Raw genomic sequence first — 22,775 nt, 5'->3', positions numbered from 1 at the left:
ATTATGAAGTACCTGTTCAAGTTTCTTGCCCATTTTCAGGGGGTAGTTTGTCTTTTATCTTATTAATTTGTAGGCTTCTTTGTGTATTTTGGGAACAAACATTTTGTCAATTTCATGTGTGGCAAATATCTTGCCTAGGTCGTTACTTGTCTTTTAATATTTTTATTTATTGTTTTTGGTATCTTTAGATTGGCAGAGCTCCTTAATTTTTTGTAGTCAAAATAGCAAAACAGGTTATGGTTTGCCTTTTTTTTTTTTTTTTTTTGAGACAGAGTCTCTCTGTCGCCCAGGCTGGAGTGCAGTGGTGCGATCTCGGCTCACCGCAAGCTCCGCCTCCCAGGTTCACACCATTCTCCTGCCTCAGCCTCCCAAGTAGCTGGCACTACAGGCGCCTGCCACCACGCCCGGCTAATTTTTTGTATTTTTAGTAGAGACGGGGTTTCATCGTGTTAGCCAAGATGGTCTCCATCTCCTGACCTCGTGATCCGCCTGCCTTGGCCTCCCAAAGTGCTGGGATTACAGGTGTGAGCCACTGCGCCCAGCCTGCACTTTTTGTTTTAAGAAATCTTTTCTTAAAATTGAAATTATGAAGATATTTTCTTATATTGTTTTCTAAAAGATTTATATTTTTGTGTTTCCCATGTGTCAGTTTACTCAGAATTGATTTTGTGTATGGTAAGGATCTAATTTCTTTTTTTTTTTTTTGCATGGATAACCATCTATGAAAAAATGATTTGTATGATACCAATCCTTAAATAATTGTTGAGATTAATTTTATGGCCCACCCTAATAGGTATGTTGTTTTAATTTGAAATTCCCTAGTGTTTTAATTTGGAATTTTCTAAGGATGTTTGATGATGTATTAGTTGCTAGGGATGCTGTGACAAAGTACCACAGACTGGGTGGTTGAAACACAGAAATTTATTTTCTCACAATTTCGGAGGCTCTAGAAGTCTGAGATCAAGGTGTTGGCAGGTTTGGTTTATTCTAAGGCCTTTCTCTATGGCTTGTAGATGGCCTTCTATCTCTGGTGTCTTCATGCGGTCTTGTTCACTGTGTGTGTGTGTGTGTGTGTGTGTGTGTGTCCCACTCTCCTCATAAAGACACTAGTCATGTTGGATTAGAGCCTATCCATATGACCTCATTTAACTTAATTACTTCCAATTACATATGACCTCATTTTACCGTAATTATCTCCAAATATAGTCACATTCTGAAATGCCAGGAGGTTAGGACTTCAGCATATGAGTTTTTGGGGGGCAAAATTCAGCCTGTAACAGATGCTGACTGTCTTTTCATATATTTATTTGCCATCTCTTTTTTGTATTTTTTATTGACATAGTTGTACATATTTTTGGGGTACATGTGATAATTTGATGCACGTATACAATGTGTAATCATTAAGTCAGGGTAATTGGGATATCTATCACCTCAAACATCGATCTTTTCTTTGTGTTGGGAATGTTATAATTCTTCTCTCCTAGCTATTTTTAAATATACTTAAATATACAATGTTGTTACCCGTAATTTTCCCCCTGTGCTATTGAATACTAGAACTTATCCCTTCTATTTAACTGCATGTTTGTGCCCATTAGCCAACCTCTCTTTATCCCCCTTCCCACCCACACACCCCTCCCAGCCTTTGAGGCTAATCATTCTACTCTCTACCTTCACAAGATCCACTGTTTTAGCTCCTGCACATGAGTGAGAACGTGTGATATTTGTCTTTCTGTGCCTGGCGTATTTCACTTAACCTCCAGTTCCATCCATGTTGCTGCAAGTGACAGGATTTCCTTCTTTTTATGGTGGAATAATATTCCACTGTATTATGTATATATACTATATTTTCTTTCTCCATTCATCCATTGGTGGACACTTAGGTTGATTCTATATCTTGGCTGTTGGGAATCGTGCTTCAGTAAACATGAGAGTGCAGCTATCTCTTCAATGTACTGATTTCTTTTCTTTTGGATATATACCAGCAGTGGAATTGCTGGATTATATGATAGTTCTATTTTTAGTTTTTTGAAGAACCTCCATCCTGTTTTTCCATGATGGCTGTAACTACTGCCTATTCCCAACAGCATGCAACAGTGTCCCAATAACAGTGTGCTGTATCTTCTTTGATGATGTGCCTGTTCACATCTTCTGCTCATTTTAAAATTCCATTTGCTATTTTCTTGTTGTTCTTTGTATATTTTGAATACCAAACATGTATCAGACATGTGTTTTGCAACTATTTCCCCCAGTCTGTGACTTGTCTTTTCATTCTCTTAACAGTGTATTTCACAGAGCAGAAGCTTTTAGTTTTAATGAAGTCCGAGTTATCAGTTTTTTATTTCGTGAATTGTGCTTTGGTGTTTTATCTAAAAGTCATCATCAAACCCAAGATCACTCTGATTTTTGTCCTGTGTCATCTTCTAGGAGTTTTATAGTTTTGTGTCTTATAAGATCTATGATCCATTTTGAGTTAATTTTTGGGTAAGATGTGAGGGTCTGTATCTAGATTTTTTTTTTTCACATGTGAATGTCCAGTTGTTCGAGTATTATGTGTTGAAAAGACTGTCTTTTTTCCATTGAATTGCCTTTGCTCTTTTTTCAAAGATCAGTTGACTAATTTATATTGGGCTATTTCTGGGCTCTCTGTTCTGTTTCATTGATCTATTTGTCTCATCTTTTGCCAGTACCACACTGTCTTGATTACTGTAGCTTTATAGTAATTCTTCAGGTTGTGTAGTGTCAATCCTCTGGTTTTGATCTGCTTCTTCAATGTTGTGTTGGTTATTCTGGGCCTTTCACCTGTGTATATAAACTTCATAATCAGTTTGTCAATATCCATAAAATAACTTGCTGGGATTTTAATTGGGATTGCATTGACTATATAGATCAAGTTGGGAAGAACTGACATGTTAATATTTAGTCTTTTTACCTATAAACATGGACTATCTCTCCATTTATTTATATCTTCTTTGATTTCTTCCATCAGAGTTTTATAGTTTTCCTCATAGAGACTTTGTACATGTTTTGTTAGATTTATACCTATGTATTTAATTGTTTGGCATTAATGTAAGTGGTGTTGCTTTCATAATAATATATATTTTTTACCTCATACCAACTTTCTTTTGGTTAAGTATTTGCCGAATATATCTTTTTCTGTCCATTGACTTGTAACCTTTCTATGTTCTTATGTTTTTAGAATATTTCTATATGGCATATAGTTAGGTTTTCCTTTTTTTTTTTTTTTTTTTGAGACGGAGTCTTGCTCTGTCACCCAGGCTGGAGTGCAGCGGCACGATCTTGGCTCACTGCAAGCTCCATCTCCCGGGTTCACGCCATCCTCCTGCCTCAGCCTCCCGAGTAGCTGGGACTACAGGCACCCACCACCACGCCCGGCTAATATTTTGTATTTTTAGTAGAGACGGGTTTTCACTATGTTAGCCAGGGTGGTCTCGATCTCCTGACCTTGTGATCTGCCCGCCTTGGCCTCCCAAAGTGCTGGGATTACAGGTGTGAGCCACCGTGCCTGGCCTAGGTTTTACTTTTTAAAAAAAATCTGACAATCTTTCTTTTAACCTGAGAGTCTTACTCATTTGCATTTATTGTAATTACTGATATACACTGATGATATTTTTGTTATTTTATTTGTTTTCTATTCACTTTTTTGTACTTAATAAGTGATTTTTATTTCTTGACTTTATTCTGGCTATATTCCCACCCTCTGTTTTTTTTTTTTTTTTTTTCATTCTGTTTACTGCCTCTACTTGTGTAGAAGTTATAGTCTATGAATATGCTTCTTAGTAATTACTGTAGATAATTTAACATTGATACTTGGCAAAGTCTAAAGTTAATGATTTTTATCCTTTCTCAATAATAGAAAATCATTAGAAACTGAGTTGTCCAGTTTGTATTTTATTTCTCCTATAAATTTGATATTATTGTAATAGTTTCATATTGTAATGTTACTCTCATATTTCCCAGTGTCTTTACTCATTAACCCTCAGAATTTCTACTTGGGATCATTTTTAAAATTTCATGTATATAAAATTTCTTTTAGAAAGGGTCTGTTGGATAACAAACTCTTTGTTTTTGTCTTTTCCAATGATAATTTTACTGGGTGTAGAATTTTAGGTTTAAAGATATTTTCCCCCTGCATATTGACAGTATCGTTGTGCTGTTTTTGGCTTCTGTCATTGTTGATGAGACGTCACCTGTGAGTCTAACTAATTCATATTATTGTTTCACTATCATGTCTAGGTAGAGATTTCTTTTTGTTTATCCTGTCTATCCTTTTTGTTTGGCATTACAGATTTTTCTGTATCTGGGAGTTGATCAATTCTTTACAATTCTTATTTATTATAATTAAAATAGTTTCTCCTTTATTATTTTTCTTAGCTCCTTCTGAAAGTCTGTTTAGTAGTATGTTGGACCTTCTCATTTTCTTTCCCATGCGCTCTCATATTTCTCACAACTTGTCACTCTAGACTATATTTTGGATATCTTTAGACCCATCATTCTGTTTCTTGATTCTCTCTTCAGCTATGTTTATTCTGCTGCTTAATCCGGCCATAAAGTTTTAAAATTATAAAAATTGTCTTTTTTTCTTTTTTCAAATCTGCTTGCAACTTACCATTGCAATTCTTTCCCCATATTTTCAAATTTTTCTTTTATGTCTTTAAATATTTAAAGTATTATCTTTTATTTTGTGTTAAATAATTCAGTATCTAAAACCTTTGTGAGTCTGATTCTGCCATCTGTTTCTGTTGAGACTAACTTATGGTTTGCCTTCTTTCCTTGTGAGATGCTTGTTTTGCTCAGAATTTTATATATAAAAATTCTTTGAGGCCTGGGTTGATGCTTCCAGAGAAGATTGTGTCTACCTGTGCCAGTTGCCTGGAGGCATTGCCAACCTGGGACTTTAATTTATAGTCTCTGCAACATATATCTGTATTACAAGATAACATGAGTTTCATTCATGGTAACAAATTCTGAGGGGAGAAAATTTTGTCTCCTACTGAGGATTAAGGTTGACATAAGTGACTTTCCTTTGTCTTCATCTGAACGGTGTTTCATTTCGTTTCTCATTTCACCTTGCACTGAGAGTGAGCTGTTGGGGATCCTCACTTTAACCAAGAATCTTTTGTGAGAATCTCCATTTGGAGGCCCTGGGCTTTATTTTCTTCCCTGTCTCCTGTGCAGCCAGTAAGATGAAAGCCCAGGTTCTCTGGAATTCAGTGGAAAGCCTGCTGGTATAAGATGGTCAATTACTTTGGTGCTTGGAGGCCTCTGATGGTTTCCCTTTTTTGTTTTTAGCCACTTTGAAATTGTGCCTTTTGTGTCAGCTCGATAGTATTTTTTAAAAATTATAGTTTTAAACTAAAATTGTGTCAATCAAAAGATTCATTCAGCACATCTGGTCTGCCATAACTGGCCAGGCTGGAAATCTTGTTTCTTTTTAATAACATCTTTTTAAAAATTTACCTCTTGTGAAGTGTTTTTATTTCTGTTGTATTATTTGGAGAGGCCAACAATCAAAAGCTCTGAAGTTAATTGTTCAATGTTTTATAAATGATTGTATCTTTTAAACCATTTTATCTTTTTCTTTTTTTATATGATTATCAAGATTATCATATTTGACAGTAAAAATAATCAGCTTTATAAATGTGTAATTCAATTTTATTTGATTTTTAAGAAATCTTATAATGAAATTCTCCAAAAGTAATGTCATGCTCTTCACTTATTCATCTATGTGTATAGTTTGATCATGAAAGTAAAGATGAAAATTTGTTAAGAAATCTAAACTACCATTATATTCTGTATACTTACCTTCTCTGCTTTCTTTTCTTTTTTTTTTTAATGAGATAGGATCTCACTCTATTGCCCAGGCTGGTCTTGAACTCCTAAGTTCAAGCAGTCTTCCCACTAGGCCTCCCAAAGTGCTGGGATTACAGGTGTGAGCCACCATGCCAGCCTGCTGTTTTGAAAGAAACATTTAATATAATAGAACATCTATAGAAGAAGTGATAAAATATCATTTTAAATAAGGACTGAAAGCTTATATTTTTCCTCTGCTAACCCCAACTTTCATATTTAGGTTTTAGGAGAAGTTTTAGCACAACTTCTGCTTCTTCCCAAAAGGAGATTAACAGAAGAAATGCTTTTGCCAAGTGAGTATTAAGAAGATTTAGAAAAACACCTTTCAAGATGAACATGATGGGATTCTGTGAAGAAAGAAAAGTGGAGTGCCGTATCTTTTGCATTGCTTGGTAGAGTTTTAACACGTAGGAGAAAAGGTGTGATAAGTGTATTGAGAAGCGTTCTTCCTCCCTCCTTTGCAAGCGCAATTAAAAATGTCACCAGTGACTAAAACTAGTGCACTGCATATATTTTATCTTCATAGAGGTCAGAACTGTTAATAAAAGTTAAAGGAATTTACATATTGTCTTTTCATTAAGTAGGGTGGATTGCTTTTAAACTCTCCTTAAGTAATGAGAGATTTGATTTAATATTGTCAGTGATACATGAAAGAAATGTAAGGCGTAATCTTGCAGTTATTTTGAAAAACGCTCCCAATTCCTCTTAAGAGTATAATGCCCAAAAAAGCCTTTTTTTTTGTTTTGTTGCAGAGAGAATGCCCTTTTCTCTTTTTCATTTTTGTTTATCTCCCTGAGACCCACTTCACTACCCCCCATTGGTTTTCTGAAGCATTTTCACTTTAGAGCAATATGAGGCTCTTCCAGACTGATTGGGTTTAGAGGTGCTGCCAGTTAATCTATGAATAATACCCTGGGGGAAAAGGCTTAGCTGCTTAGGGAAGTACACGTGCTTGTTTAAGTAATGGGACCCTAGGAGCCACGAGAAATTAGAGCCCAGAGGCTAGAACTTGATGTCCCACTGTGGATAGGCAGGTCATTTGTTTACCTTCTGGCATGAAGGTATTGGCAAGCTTCACAGAGATCTGAAATTTCATGGGAGAAACCTGGCTCATCCTGAGGACTGTTAGGTACTGTTGAGAGGGTTGGGTGGGGCTGTTTTTCTCCCTTCCTCAAAACCATCACCAATTTTGAGAATTTTGAAGATCTTCTTGCTTGAGTAGCTGAAGGAGTTTAAGGGCAGTCAGTTTATGCTCCAGTTTATTGAAGATATTCAAGAGTTCTTAGGCAGAATGGAAGAAGCTGCTAAGAAGAAACACCCAGGAAATAAAGGATTCTGAAGGGGGAGAGGTGTCCAAATCAGTGTCGAGATGTTGGTGAGTGGAAGAACATGATACAGAGAAGCAAGGGAAGGAGAAAACAATCTGAGCCCTGGGAATTATACAGCAGGTATGGTTATACACAAGACGCTCTGTAGACGTGAGGTGGAAATATCAGTACTTCCCTGTTTTCTCTAAAAATAAAAAAGCTTTAGTAATATTTATACAGGTTAACACTAGTCCCTTAAAAATATACTTTTATTGAGGATAGAAAATAAACTTTTTTTCTTTTTTTAATTTTTTTATTTTTGAGCCAGAGTCTCGCTCTGTCACCCAGGCTGGAGTGCAGTGGCGTGATCTCGGCTCACTGCAAGCTCCGCCTCCCGGGTTCACGCCATTCTCCTGTCTCAGCCTCCCAAGCAGCTGGGACTACAGGCGCCCGCCACCACACCCGGCTAATTTTTTGTATTTTTAGTAGAGACGGGATTTCACTGTGTTAGCCAGGGTGGTCTCGATCTCCTGACCTCGTGATCTGCCCACCTTGGCCTCCCAAAGTGTTGGGATTACAGGCGTGAGCCACCGCACCTGGCTGAGAATAAACTTTTTAAATTATTTATTTATCTGTTTTTACTCATAAAGTGTGCAACCAAAATATTTGGTGATCATTGTTCTCAGAAACAAAAGAAAGGGTTTCAGGTGCTGGCAGGCACTAGGACATTTGTCCCTGCTCGTAGGGGTGAGGGAGACAGGGCAGTGCTCGATGGCCTTCTGCCAAGGGGCCAGAGTTGATTGTGTGTTGTGCTGTTGTTAACCTGGAGACATGGTGTGTTCTGAGACACGTGTGTTGAGAAAGTATGTTTCTTGAGATTCATCAAACTCTGCTCCATGTCCTTGCTTATTCGTACGGAAATAAATGATACTTTGAGAAGAAATGTGGATAATCTAGTCAGAGATGATGGACATTCTTGGGTAGAAACTTGAAGGCCTTGGAGGGCACGTTTGGCCCCTGTGAGTGAAAGCAAGCTGGGAGAGGAGAAGGAACAGATTTTTCTAGATCACGTATAGAAATGGTAGTGAGGAATGCGTTTCATCCCGAGGAAGACATGGCAGAAAGGGGGAGGGAAGCAGCTCTGTCTTCAGAACACTGTATGTCCAGTGCCAAGAATGAGCTTGAGATTTTACCATGGTCGTCAAAGGGACCTGATAGGCATGAGGCATCGATTCTCCTTCACTCTGCGGATGTCTACATCCCGCCTGGGATCTGTCTCCTGTCCTGTTGTTACCAACTCACTTAAACTCTTCTCCATGTTATCACCAGGGCTTGCTCAAAAATCCTCACTGGGTCCTGTCTGTAGAATCTGGCTCATTGGCATGGTTTGGTCAGCCCAAATTTGATTGTCTTTAGGCAGAACTGATACCATCCAATTGGCCACAGGTCTGTCCTCTCACATCATGTGCTTGGGTTTGTTTTCTGCCTGTCCCTTAAAGCTTTCGAATTCTCAAACACAGAATGAAGTCCAGATTCATTGGCCTAGCATTCGAAGACCTACACGATTGGCTCTTGTGTTTCCCTGACTTTTTTTTCATGGTAATATCCTCACGGGTGATTGCAGTTCTCTAAACTGTATGCTTTTCAGGAATATAAAAAGTAATAAACAGTTTGGCCAGGCACAGTGGCTCATGCCTATAATCTCAACACTTTGGGAGGCTGAGGTGGGAGGATCACCTGAGGTCAGGAGATCGAGATCATCTTGGCCAACATGGTGAAAGCCCCTGTCTATTAAACTACAAAAAATTAGCCAGGTGTGGTGGCTTGCACCTGTAGTCCCAGCTACTCAGGAGGCTGAGGCAGGGGAATCACTTGAACCTGGGAGGCAGGGGTTTCATTGAGCCAAGATCATGCCACTGCACTCTATCCTGGCAACAGAGTAAGACTCTGTCTCAAAAAAAAAAAAAATACAAAAATTAGCTGGGCATGGTGGCAGGCACCTGTAATCCCAGCTACTTGCGATGCTGAGGCAGGAGGATCACTTGAACCTGGGGGGCAGAGGTTGCAGTGAGCCTAGATTGCTCCACTGCATTCCAGCCTGGGTGACAGAGCAAGACTCTGTTTCAAAAAAAAAAAGTAATATATATATTTTTCTCAGATGACGATCTCTGCGTTTCCTTTTCTGTGTGCCTATCTTTCAAGCTGGCAGAAATGTCATTTCCCCACTAATGTGTCTTTCTTGAGGCTTTAAGGGAGAAGAGATGTCTTCCTCTTAGCTGATTCTGCACTGTATACAGTCTTTATTGTAGTATTTATAACATTTTACTGATTATTATATACAAATACCTAGAACATAGCCCCATGCCTGCCATTTCATAGGTGGCCAATAAATATTTTTGAATGAGTAAACAGAGCTCTCAAACATACCATAATTCTAAGTGTCTCAATTCTCTGGCTTTTGAGCTTTGACATACCTTGAATCAAATAAATCATTCTTATTAGAACGTTTAAGTGTTTACCCAACCCATTAATTTTTGGTTTAGATGTTGAATCCATTATTTACTTGTTTCTTTAAAAGCTTTTTTGTTTATGAAAGTTGTACAATATTTGAAAAATGAAGAAAAACCAAATGTAAAAAGGTCATCTGTAATTTTGTTACCTAGATGAGATTATCACTGTTAGCATTTGGTATATACTTTTCCAATTGTTTTCCTAATGCATGTGTCTGAATTTTTTTTTTTTTGAGACAGAGTTTCGCTCTTGTTGCCCAAGCTGGAATGCAGTGGTGTGATCTTGGTCACTGCAACCTCTGCCTCCTGGGTTCAAGTGATTGTCCTGCCTCAGCCTCCTGAGTAGCCGGGATTACAGGCCCATACCACCATGCCTGGCTAATTTTTTGTATTTTTAGTAGAAACGGGGTTTCACCATGTTAGCCAGGCTGGTCTCGAATTCCTGACCTCAGGTGATCCACCTGCCTCAGCCTCCCAAAATTCAGGGATTACAGGTGTGCACCACTGTGCCTGGCCATGTGTCTGAATTTTTAAGCAAAGGGAGATGAATCATATTCCATATGCCCATTTCAAAGCTTTCCCCTGTATATCGTGCTCATATTCCCATATTGTTTAATAGCTTCCTTCAGCGTGACTTTTGCAATGTTTTTAAAGACTGTGCTGTGATATGAAAACATTTTTATGGCACAATAATAAATGAAAAAAATCAGAATTTAACTAGTAATAGATGCCAGACTTCTAAAACATGTATTGAACTCTCCCCTTCCTTACTCCCTTCCCAATACTTCCTATCTCTTTCTCTGCATATATGTGTGTGTGAGTGTGTTTTTCAATATTTATTTATTTATTTGACAGAGTCTTGCTCTGTCGCCCAGGCTGGAGAGCAGTGGCACTATCTCAGCTTACGGAAACCTCTGCCTCCCGAGTTCAAGTGATTATCATGCCTCAGCCTCTTGAGTAGCTGGGATTACAGGCGCCTGCCACTGTGCCCTTCTAAGTTTTGTATTTTTTGTACAGCCAGGGTTTCACCATGCTGGCCAGGCTGGTCTGAAACTCCTGGCCTTAAGTGATCTGCCTGCCTCAGCCTCCCCAGGTGCTGGGATTATAGGCATGAGCCACTGTGCCCAGTCTCTTTTTTTCAGTTTATGCATTAAAGGTCTTTATTTGCAGTTTATTTTAATATAGAGGAGTGGTGAGAGTCATATCCTTTTTCTCAGCTAATTTTTACAGCACTCCTGATTCAATGTTCACTCCTTTTTCACTGCTTTGAAGTTTTACTTTTTAATCACATGTAAAATAATTATGTCTATTTTTCATTTTTCTAGAATATGTTTTCTATGTCATTTAAAACTACATTCTTATGCCAGAGCCACATTGTTTTAACTATTTTAACTTTATAATTTAACCTAACGGCAGCGTAAACCTTGCCTCATTATTTTTCAGCCTTTTCTTAATTGCCAGTACCCATTCTGTTTGTGAAGAGAGCCTGGCCTTTGTGCTTATACAGCCATGGATCTGAGCCTCAACTTTGCTCTTTTCATCTCTCTGACCTTAGGCACATAGCTTAGTTTTTCTGAGCCTCAGATTCTTCTTCCATTATAAGGAGGTAATAATCCCATCTTCCCTGGTTTGGGTGAGATCGAAAGAGATAACGTATGTGAAGTGTTAGGTACCTAGTAAGTGTTCAGGAAATGATAGCTATTGTCATCATTCATGTGAAAATTACAGTAATTTTGTCAGGTTACGAAAAACATCCATTTGGGGAGAATTAACCTATATACATTTCTATTTAGTAACAGAGCTCTTCCATGTATGTTCTTCAGTAAAGATGTATGCTTTTTCTTATAGGTATTACATGCTTCTTTATTAAATTTATTATTGTATTTGTGCATTTGACATGTAAATAATTTAAGACTATTTTCTAATTAGAATTCTATCACTTACTGGCAGATGTGGCTTAGAATAAATCTCTGAGCCTCAGTTTTCCTATCCATTAAAATTAGTCATCTTCCTTTCTTATAGGGTGGTTAATAGGAACAAATGAGACATTGTGTGTGACAGTGTATTAAAAATATAGAAAGTGAAATGAAATATGAAATAAGTAAGACCCAGATTCTGTTCACAACAAGATCCTGTGTAGTGTTAGTATCAAGTTCTGTGTTGAATCTCCTGTGGGGTAGGGAGAGGGGTTTCTTTTGGAGGAGAGGTGGCATGGGATAGAGGATGGAAGGCACCAGGTAGTTTTGATGGTTTCTTTCTGGCCGTTTTAGAAGGTCTCAGCTCAGGGAGCGACAAGACCCTGGTCATGTTTCTATTGTGGGTGAATATCAGGGTCAGCTACTTGCAGTGGACAGTGCAGGCAGCTCTGGGGCAATATAGCCTTGAGGCCTTGGATGAGTGCACTGGGGAGTCCCATGCCTCATTATCAGGTTGTGGTGGTGGTGAGTGCTAGGAGACGTTCTTGCACACTGTAAGGAATGTTGTGTTGTAGGGAGAAGGAGAGGCAGCTGCTCAAGGCACCTCAGACCCTCGTTAGTGTTAGTGGCTGGGAGGGTGCTAAACCTTTAACCGTAACTGGAATTCATACATAGAATATACATACATATGTGTATAGATATTTCCAAAGTTGTAGATTTACAGTTTTTAAAATTTGTTTGCATATGAAAAAATATTTTTTAAAGTGAACAAAAAATAAATTTACTACACAGTCAAAATACTAGATTCTTTTTGCTTTATTTGATAATATTGATAGCAATTAAAACAGCCAAAATACTAGATTCTTTCTTTTTGCTTTATTTGATAATACTAGTAGAAATTAATTAGGTATAAGTGTATTTTTTCTAATTGCTATTTTACTGAAAGCATATATGTGTGTGTGTGTGTGTGTACACATGTATATATATATATATGGCAAATGAAATCTTAAATCCAGAATGGGGTAGTCTTAAAATAGCGCAAAAGACAAAAACTTTTAAAATGTTAAACAGAAGTACAGTTGAACTTTGAGTAATGAGTGCAGGGGTTAGGAGTGCCATCCCCTGCTTGCCTGCAACAGTTGAAAATCAGTGTGTAACTTTGGACTCCCCCAAAACTTAACTACTGATAGCCTATTGTTGACTGGAAGCCTTACCTATAACATAAACAGCTGATTAATACATATTTTGTATGTTACATATAGTATGTACTGTATTTTTACTATAAAGAGAAAAAAATGTTAAAGTCATAGGGAAAATATATTTACTATTCCTGAAGTAGAAGCGGATCATCATAAAGATCTTCTTCTTCATTGTCCTCACTTTGTGCAGGCTGAGGAGAAGGAGGAAGAGAAGGGGTTGGTCTTGCTGTCCCAGGTGGCGGAGGTGGAAGAAACTTCTGTGTATGCGTGGACCCACGTACTTCAAACCTGTGTAGTTCATGGGTCAACTGTATACTCTAAAACTGCTATTTAAAATTTAAAAATCAAGTTGTGACCATAAAGTGTTCTCTTTTGGGAACTGAGTGAATGAATTCTGAATCTGGCAGTGGAAATGAATATGATGCATTGCATTACGTGGCTTCAGCACTAAATAATTTTTCCCACTTTTCCCTTCTGCACAGATCGAAAGCTGCTTTGCGTCGCAGTTGGAGCAGCACCGCCACTGCAGGTGGCATTGAAGGGAGCGTGAAGCTGCACGAGGGGTCTCAGGTCCTGCTCACGAGCTCCAATGAGATGGGTACTGTTAGGTACGTGGGCCCCACTGACTTTGCTTCAGGTATCTGGCTTGGACTTGAGCTCCGAAGCGCCAAGGGAAAAAATGATGGGTCAGTGGGTGACAAGCGCTATTTCACCTGTAAGCCGAACCATGGAGTCTTAGTTCGACCGAGCAGAGTGACCTATCGGGGAATTAATGGGTCAAAACTTGTGGATGAGAATTGTTAAGCTTCTAAAATATTAAGTAAGCTCAAATATATATATTTGGTGTAAATAAAGAGTCCATGGTAAATGGTTTACTTTATTTAGCCATATTAAAATTTTGAAAATATAGTTATCTTCTTAAAAACCATTATAACAATTTAGAGAGAGTTCTTTACAAAGCCATGAATATGAACTATGGGGAATCATGGTTCTTTTAAAGCAATTTTCAAAATAGGTACCAATTAAAGCTTTAGGTCCCAAGAAGAGTCTGGGACTCAGGAAGAAAAAGTGCCATCAGGTGACCAGCTGTTGCATTTCTTGCTTATTCTGTTTTGTTTTTGCACATCATATTGGATTTTTCTTAGTGCCCTAATTGTGAAGGGTTTCTCTAGCTTTGGTTATGTATAATGTTCACGTGACCTTTTTTTGTCAAGCATTTTTGGAATTTTTCTTTCTTTCTGTGCTTTATTACTAATAAGTCCAATGAGTGAGTAGTAGCTAGATGACTAGTATGTAGTTTTATATTTTGGTAAAATTATTTGCCCTTTCAGAAATGCCTCATCTAAAGATACATGATAATTTTGGAGTTGGAAGGGGCCTTAGAGGCTCTCCAGCTCTGCTTCTTGCCCATTGCCAAATACTGAAATGGAAGCCCATCTTACCTGGGGTCACTAACTGGTTGGTTAACTGAGCTAAGAATAGACTGTGGGTCTCCTCACTTGTGGCCCAGTGCTCTTTCTGCTATACAAAATGTCTAATCTCAGATTTTTCTTCTGCTGCTTGACTGCTTCATCTGGATGAACTACAAAAAACCCATGATTAAGGTTTATGAATTCAAGTAATAATTAGATTTTTTTTGTGCAGACTTACTTAACTTCCTTATTGGATATGTTTGTAACACATAAACACGAAGCACTTTTCAAACATGATGCACTTTTATCTTTGTGAAGAATTTACTGTCCTTTCCTCCTGGGATATGAGAAACATTTTAAAAAACGTATTTAACAGAAGAGAGCAAATAAAGATATATCAGGAAGGATGTATTAGTTATTTACTTAAATGTTTATAATATCTGGATTTTTTTTGTTTTATTACTCATAGAACTGGTGTTGTTTGCTGTTTTTATTTCTCTAATTGTTGCAGAGTTCTGCCTGTTACAAAGCTACAGAACTGTATCGTTTTTATTTTCCTTCTTGAGCACATGTTAACAAACTAAGCTTCACATTAGAGTGATGTCATAATGTAAAATGTTTGCATTGTGGTTAGGTATTGAAGTTTATGTCCTGTCTGTGTAAAGATTCATCTTTTATTGTAAATATTTAGACTTTACCACAGAAATATTGGAACAGTTTGCTTTATAAGATTAAAAAGCATCCTTCAGAATGGAGCTTGCCTTGTGCTTAGAAATAATATGTTGAACTATTTTGCAATATACTATTTTAAATCTAAATTCTGTCACTTCGCTGCCTTTTTAAAATAGTGTGGTGTTTCAAATATTGCTAGAGCTATTTTCCTGAAATACATTTGCAAAATAAGGCTGCTTTGTAATCAAGGAATATTTTTATTGATTGAAGGAAATGACTGTACTGCGATTCAAAAGTAAACTTATTTTATTATACAGATTATTTCTTAAAAACTCTATTTATACCTTAACATGAAATCCATGACCACACCAAACTTGGTTATTCATAATTTTTCCTGTTAAATATAAAACACTGTAAGTTAAAAACAGTAATGCCAACACTGAATTTATTTTTGAGGTCGAAGAACCAGTTGTTCTCTTTCTATTTAGATGAGGATGATTGAGTCCATATACCATGTATGTTTACATATACTATACATGCACATTAGGTGTTTTCATTTGTGTTTTGCTGATGAAATGTCATTTAAAGTTCACTTCTTGAGCATCAATAAAAAGGGAAGCTGTGTGGTTTTGGAATGGTATCTTGTCATTTACCCTATTTGCAACTCTCCTTTTCTCAGTAACTCGGGGTGCATATGCTTTGAACTTTTTCCTCACGGTAATGGCTTGGATTTGTCCTATCCCTATAAAGAGTATTAAAAAGTATCATGCTTTCTACTCAACAGTCTATGTTCATAGCCACCATCCTATTAGTATTGTTTTGATGAATAGTGAGTCATTTGAGAAAAGAACGTATTTCTACAGTTGGGATTTCACTTGTCTATTTAGGGTAGGATGGAACACTTTGAATTTAGATTAAAAAATAGAAATAATTAGCTGCCTTTTACTAAAAAACTTTGTTTTTATATTTAGGGTGATTTGGGGGGAATATTTTTAAGTATGTAAGAATGTTGAGTACTGCTGTTTGCTAACTGTGAACTCTGGTGTTGTAATCTTGTGAGTCTCTGGCACCTCCTCCCAAGAGCTCCTTGTTTCCCTCTCATGTTTTATTTTTCTCTTTAGCATTTGGTCATGCCTATTACTGATTACAACTTCTTGCTTATTATTTCTTTCTTCCTTCACGAGATTGAGGAGTGGATTTTTGACTGTTTTGTTCACCACTTTATCCCCAACACCTAGAATAATACTTGGTACCTAGTAGATGCTCGGTTTTGTTGAGGGAACAAAGGCAGTAAAGGCCATTGATTGTTGGAAATAGAGATAGTATCTAGCTAGCTTCACACAAGGGGCCTTGCGAGACTAGGCCACAGAACAGGTAAATTTTCTTAGACACGAAAGGAGGAAGGAGGACAAGAAAAGTCTGAATCCAGGAGCCCAACTTACCCCTGAAGAGTGCCGTGTAAGAGACAACAGATGCTGAGTGGCGCAGCAGTAGGGAATGGGGAGGAAAGACGCAGCAGGACCACCTGGGGCAGCTCCCTTTCCCTTCTGCCTGGGGCTAACTTTGAATTCCTATTTTAATATGATGATAATTTAGAGAATATGGTAATACATGTGGTCTAATATGGAGAGAATGAACTGGATCATACTCAAGTGGGGATAACGTTGATCTCCAGTATTAAATATATATCTATATCTATCTATCTATATTTTTTTTTGAGGCAGGGCCTCGCTCTGTCACCCAGGCTGTAATGCAGTGGCGGGATCTCGGCTTACTGCAACCTCCGCCTCCTGGGTTCAAGTGATTCTCCTGCCTCAGCCTCCCGAGTAGCTGGGATTACAGGCACCCACCACCATGCCCAGCTAATTTTTTGTATTTTTAGTAGAGATGAAGTTTCACCATGTTGGCCAGGCTAGTCACGAACTCCAGACCTCAGGTGATTCACCTGCCTTGGCCTCCCAAAGTGCTGAGATTACAGGTGTGATCCACCGTGCCTGGCTGTGTTAGATATTTTTATTTCAGAGTTTTATTTTGAGGCTACCTATTTAGAATGTGTGATAATATTATTTAAACCACATCAACCAGTGGCTAGAAGCCTATTGTGTTAAAATCATTCTTAATTGAGAAATAGTTCTAGTAATTTTAACTACTTACCAGATGGATATTTGTTATCTAAGTAACAAACGACTAAATGACTCAGAGACATATAATATTCATAGCCACATTGCAAGCCAATAGAAGGATTAATTTATTTTTTTCATGCCTTTTCCTTCACTTATTTATAATACAAATACAGTGGTTAATACAAAACTCACGTTATCATGTATATTTTTAGTAATTGTTTAGTATCCCTTGGTACACAGGCCTTATTTACAAACAATGTCACATATACTGTTTGAATATAAAATAAACATTCCTAATGAAATTTGTGTATGGGCTGAACAAGTTAAGCTTTCAGGACATGTTAATAGTGTATTATAAGCAGAATATGATGCCTTTGCATAGGCAAAAAGATTTTGTTCTACCATTTTTTTTTGCTAATTCTCCTTTTTATGAGAGGAAAAGTATACGTGGTGGAATTTGAGTAGACGGGCACATATTACTGACATTAATATCGTTTCATTATGTGTGGTCAAATGAAACTTTTTGTTTTATAGCTCTCCCTTGAGAGCAGCCTCAAGGTGTAAGAGAAGCTTTTTCCGTTTATCTTTTTAGAATGTCTTCCAGTGAATAGAATGTTCATGACAATAAATCAGCAGCAAATTTCATCATTTACTATACCTTTCAAATAGGGCAAGCGTAGTCATGGTGGTGCTGAGAAGGGGCAGGGCATTCTGAATTATTAAAGATATTTCAGGTGTTTAAATTGAGGCTGTTAGCTGAAAACATAATCTGTTCCCAAGGATCACTGGTGTCATTTTTTAAATGCTCATAAATCTGGTTTAAATTTGGCTCTAAAATCTCACATGAACCCAGATATGTGAGTTTGTTGCTACCGTAACCCCAATAGACTCCTGTGTCAGGAGAAATTTGGTCTCAGGATTAGATATGTAGTCAGAGTTGTTTCAACTGGCTACATAAAATCCAACTGGGATCAGTTGAACTGAGCAAGCTAACTATCCTGTACTGAATTTGAATTTTAGGCATTTCTAAAGCATGGAAGGTTTAACCATCCAAGTGCTGTGTTCTTGGCCTGTGTCCATCTGGTGGAGGTTAAGTTCTTTCAGTTCCAGCCCTTCATGACTTTATTCCACGTAGACAGACTTACCTTATTGAAGGCTGAACTAATTATTATTTTTCACCTAACAAATCAAATCAGACCGACATGGAGATGAATCAGGTTAAGATTATATGCACAGCTTCACGCCATGCGTTTTGTTCTTTTCTCTAGTATGACTTCTGAGATTAAGCTTGAAACTCAGTTAACAGTGTTAATGACATTGGCTGCCCCTGACAGTTCTTGTCGTGAAGGGTGGGTGTTACTATCCAGTATCTTTGGGGGGAAAAAACCCCTATAATGGATTTTTAAATGAATTTTAATAGTCATAAAAAGTCTTGTATTGATGGCAAGGGGAAGTGGATTTTGCATTACAGACAATATAGAGCATTACAGAGCAGAAGAATAAAGCGAAAAATTATAGTCACCTTTATTGAACCTGCTAATACAAATGGATTTCTAATAAGAATTCCAATACATTACATATATTAGTGAAAATACTGTAATTTTTCAGATGATATTTTCTCTTTCTTGAAGGGAATAGAGCTTAGGGAATTAAGAAATAGCATGAGATTCTTGAGGCCTCACTTTACACCCCCTGGTGTGTGACAAAAGAAAATCCAATGTAATTTTCTGCTTTAGTTTCTTATCCTTTATAAAACATCACCAGCTGTTTCCTGGTACATACTTGAGGAAAAAGAATTTCTATCTTGAAAATTACTTTATTTCTTCTGAGAACTGTGAAATACTATATAAATATTACTTTGAGAATAATGCAAAAAGATTTAAATTGTTTCTTTTCTCAACTATTAGATGCAGTAAAATATAGGAAATTTGCCCACAGTCGTCACAATCTTATCTTGGTGGATTGTTTGAATTGGCTATCTTTTTGGATTCCCTGTTTCTAGGGATCCATTATAAAGCTATATGGTTCACAACAGATCTCCAAAAATTGCCATCCAATGGCAGTGGATATCTCTATAAAACCTGAATAGAGGGGTTCTATCCAATTCTATGGTGATTGTGAGAGAAGACTCCTGTTCCTCATGAATTGCCCATCATAATGGCACTTGGATGCGCTTGTTGAGGAGTGTCAGAATCCACAGGCATCTCCTGCTCTCAAACACCTGGCCTGCTTTAGGCTTTGCCACCTCACTTTGGGAATGGGCACCGATATGGTTTGGCTGTGTCCCCACCCAAATCTCATCTTGAATTATTGTAGCTTCTATCATCCCCGTGTGTCATGGGAGGGACCTGGTGGGAGGTAACTGAATCATGGGGGTAGGTTTTCCCATGGTGTTCTCATGATAGTGAGTAAGTCTCATGAGATCTGATAGTTTTATAAAGGGCAGTTCCCCTGCACACACACTCTTGCTTGCCGCCATGTAAGACATGCCTTTGCTCCTCCTTTGCCTTCCACCATGATTGTGAGGCCTCCCCAGCCATGTGGAACTGTGAGTTCATTAAACCTCTTTTTCTTTATAAATTACTCAGTCTCAGGTATGTCTTCATCAGCAGTGTGAGAACAGACTAATACAGGCACTAAGAGGTGCAAATTGTCAACTGACAAAAAGAAAGTGCATCAGATATACCATCAAATATTAGGTGTGATAAAAGATAAGTTTTATGGTTTTACTTTGCTAATAAGGTTCCCATTATAGCAAATGTAATGAAAGAGAAATAAGTGATGTGGCACTGAAAGCATGAAAGTCATTAAATGGACATGACTCATAGTTCTGCTGGCTTTGCTTCTTTCTGGAAATCATCCCTGATTAATCTCGTTTTGCTATGGTAAGGATTTGATGATTTGTTAAAGAGATCTTTGAATAGAAAGATCTTTGAATAAACAGAGGACTGATACTAAACTCTCTGGTCTACTTCTACATAAAGATTACATATGATTTGTCTCACTGGGATAAGAGTTAAGGTCAAGGACACATGCACACACCAGTGATGCTCCACTGATAATGACTGGGTGTTGGAATTTACCTTAAACAGGTGAAGTCCTACAGAATCATGGACTTGACAGTTAGAAGGGGCCTTTGAGACCAAAGCCTTCTATATATATCTCTATGTATATAGAAGATGGAGTCTTGCACTGTCACCCAGGCTGGAGTGCAGTGGCGTGATCTCCACTTACTGCAACCTCCGCCTCGTGGGTTCAAGCGATTCTCCTGCCTCACCCTCCCGAGTAGCTGGGATTACAGGCGCCTGCCACCATGCCTGGCTAATTTTTTGTATTTTTAGTACAGATGGGGTTTCACTATGTTGGCCAGGCTGGTCTTGAACTCCTGACCTCGTTTTTTAAATAAAATGAGAGTTTCAGTAACTTGCTTGAGTCAGGGAGGTAGTAATTGCAGTCTAGTAGTGGTAGGTCTCTTAACTCCTGCCTGGTCTGCTTGCTGTTTTCTCAAGTAATTGATGAATGCTAAACCATCCTAGATGATATAATCATCTGAAGTTTTATCAATTTGATATTCATCTATGTTAGCAAATACCTCTTCTAATATGTAAATACTGTAGGGAGAAATACTACCCTAGCTGCTAAGGTTTCAATGTGAGTTCATTTAATAAGACTGTCTTTCACCTAACACCAGCTGAAATGAACATTGAGTGATGGAGGAAAAATAACTGTGGGTTAGTTCTCACAAGGAGGCAATAAGTCTTAGGAAATTGATGGGATGGGGAGAGAGCCTGAGGATGTCAAGAAGAGGGATATAAGAAATGGACATGTGAAGGCACTAAAGACTAATTTTGGTATTTGTGCTTTTTCTGAGGTTAGACTTGTAGTGCCATCTTTCCATGTCAAGGGTAACACACCTGTTTTACACTTACTGCATGCTGAAGAGAGGAAGGTGATTCCTGTAGTTTTGTGGTCATAGTTCATGTAACTTCCCGTCCCCCGCACCCCCCGTATAGTAGTTTGTTCTTACCAAGTTTTTCAAATGTTTTACAGTTGTTAGGCTACGGCTAAAAAATGTTTTGCACCTGAGTAGTGCATCAAAAATTAAACACCCCCATTCAGGACACCAAATGAAAGTAGAATCTTAATAGAAGCCTTACTATTTGTTCTCAGTAATGATCTTGTATTTCACAGCAGCATGTTTAGGATTACGGGAATGCTGGTTTTGCTTTTTCATGCAACAACACAGGAGCCATCTGCTGCAATGAAATTAGCAAAGTCAAATTGTGTGTTCTTTAGGGACTCATTTTAAAAACCATTAAAGACAGATTGACAACACACTTCATACAATTTTATGAATCTTGTCATGGGTAGCCTGTTATTTAGAGTAACCTGAATTCAAATGCATCTCCTTTTAGGTCTGTAAAACTCATACGGATTTTAATCCTGCTATTACTACTGAAAACCTATTAAAATGGCTTGATCATTAGAATTTCTTAGTGGTGTGCTATGGGAATTTGGATATAAAAGCCCATGTTTTACAGAATAAACTTTACTGTAGTTACATAATACCTTACAGCTATAGGGTTTACTAAGTACTATGTGGAGATGCCAAATTTTTTTTTAAAGAATTACTGAAATTGTGGTAGAAACTTTATGTTCTTCTTTTGAGCTGAAAAGGAGTTGGGTTCTGGCAGGGTTCCTGCTACTGTCATTAGAGTTAGGAGGAGGAATAAGTGCTGGTGTTCAGTTACACAGTCGGGTGACTATGGTTAACAATAGTGTATATTTCAAAATAGCTAGAATAGAGGATTTTGAATGTTCTTACCACAAAGAAATAACTATAGGAGGTGATGGATATGCTAAATACCCTGATTTCATTTATATAAGATATGCATGTATTGAAGTATCACATGATACCCCATAAATACACATGATTATTATATGTCAAAACAACAAAACCAAATGACAGATGAAGAAAACATGGCACAAATGGGAAGAGCCAAGAGGGCTGGATGTGAGTGGGGACAAGAACCACTGCTGAGCACGAGGGCAGGGAGGCATAGACATACCTGCCCCCACACCCAGCCCCACCTCACCTGGGGGCTGCCAAGGTGTAAGAGGGGGTGCTTGTGCTTTCACACAGTGTATGATCTCCCTGAGGAGCTGTGAGGAAGGGAGGTGATTGTCCTCCTTTTATGTATGCAGACATTGAGGTACCAACGGGTCAGATAACTCAAGGGGAGTCAGAACTCAGACTCTAACTGGTGGAAAGAGAATCCAGCCTTTTAACTACTGAGTAGAGCATACTCTTTTTAAAAAGTTTATTCCTGCTAGTCTGAATTGCTATAATCCTGAGGTACAACATATTAACAAACTGGTCATTGCTCACAAATTGCCAGCTTCCCAGTGGAACAGTTGTGAACTTTCGATGGGCTTTATAGACATAGGATGTAAATAATTATGCTAGATTACGGTTTAATTAGCATAGCTTCTGCAAACTTTAATTGTGCCCGTTCATATTCTGGGTGGAACTTTCTATCATGGTTAATAACTTTATTAAAATCCATAGCGTCTGTATGAATTGTAGCCATGTGGCTGGAGCAATATTCGAGTGGACCATAGTCCAGATTAATACCATGCTGATACCCATGGGTTACACCAAGTTAAATGAAACATCTTCAGGTCATCGCATCTCAGTGTGGAGTTGTTTATTTACTTATCCATGTATACAAGCTTTTAAGACTTGACTTATTTACATGAAAGTT

At 37.8% G+C, this 22,775-nt stretch overlaps 1 protein-coding gene across 9 annotated transcripts in view; it reads left to right on the top strand.

The window, feature by feature from the left end:
• Positions 1-15,522, top strand: part of CLIP4 (CAP-Gly domain containing linker protein family member 4) — a 118,534-nt gene extending 103,012 nt beyond the window's left edge. For 6 of the 9 annotated variants that reach the window (XM_063789191.1, XM_009442231.4, XM_016948286.3 and 3 more), the window contains 2 exons: positions 6,092-6,164; positions 13,286-15,522. In XM_063789191.1, coding sequence (XP_063645261.1) covers positions 6,092-6,164; positions 13,286-13,607 — 395 coding nt within the window. In that variant the 3' untranslated portion in view covers positions 13,608-15,522. Of the gene's footprint in view, positions 1-6,091; positions 7,320-13,285 lie in introns of all 9 variants that reach the window. The other 3 variants (XR_010149164.1, XR_010149165.1, XR_010149166.1) reach the window with 1 other exon arrangement.
• Positions 15,523-22,775: the final 7,253 nt, after the last annotated feature.

The sequence above is a fragment of the Pan troglodytes genome, chromosome 12 (assembly GCF_028858775.2).
Source record: "Pan troglodytes isolate AG18354 chromosome 12, NHGRI_mPanTro3-v2.0_pri, whole genome shotgun sequence".
Lineage (NCBI taxonomy): Eukaryota > Metazoa > Chordata > Mammalia > Primates > Hominidae > Pan > Pan troglodytes.
This window is presented reverse-complemented; position numbering and strand designations above follow the sequence as displayed.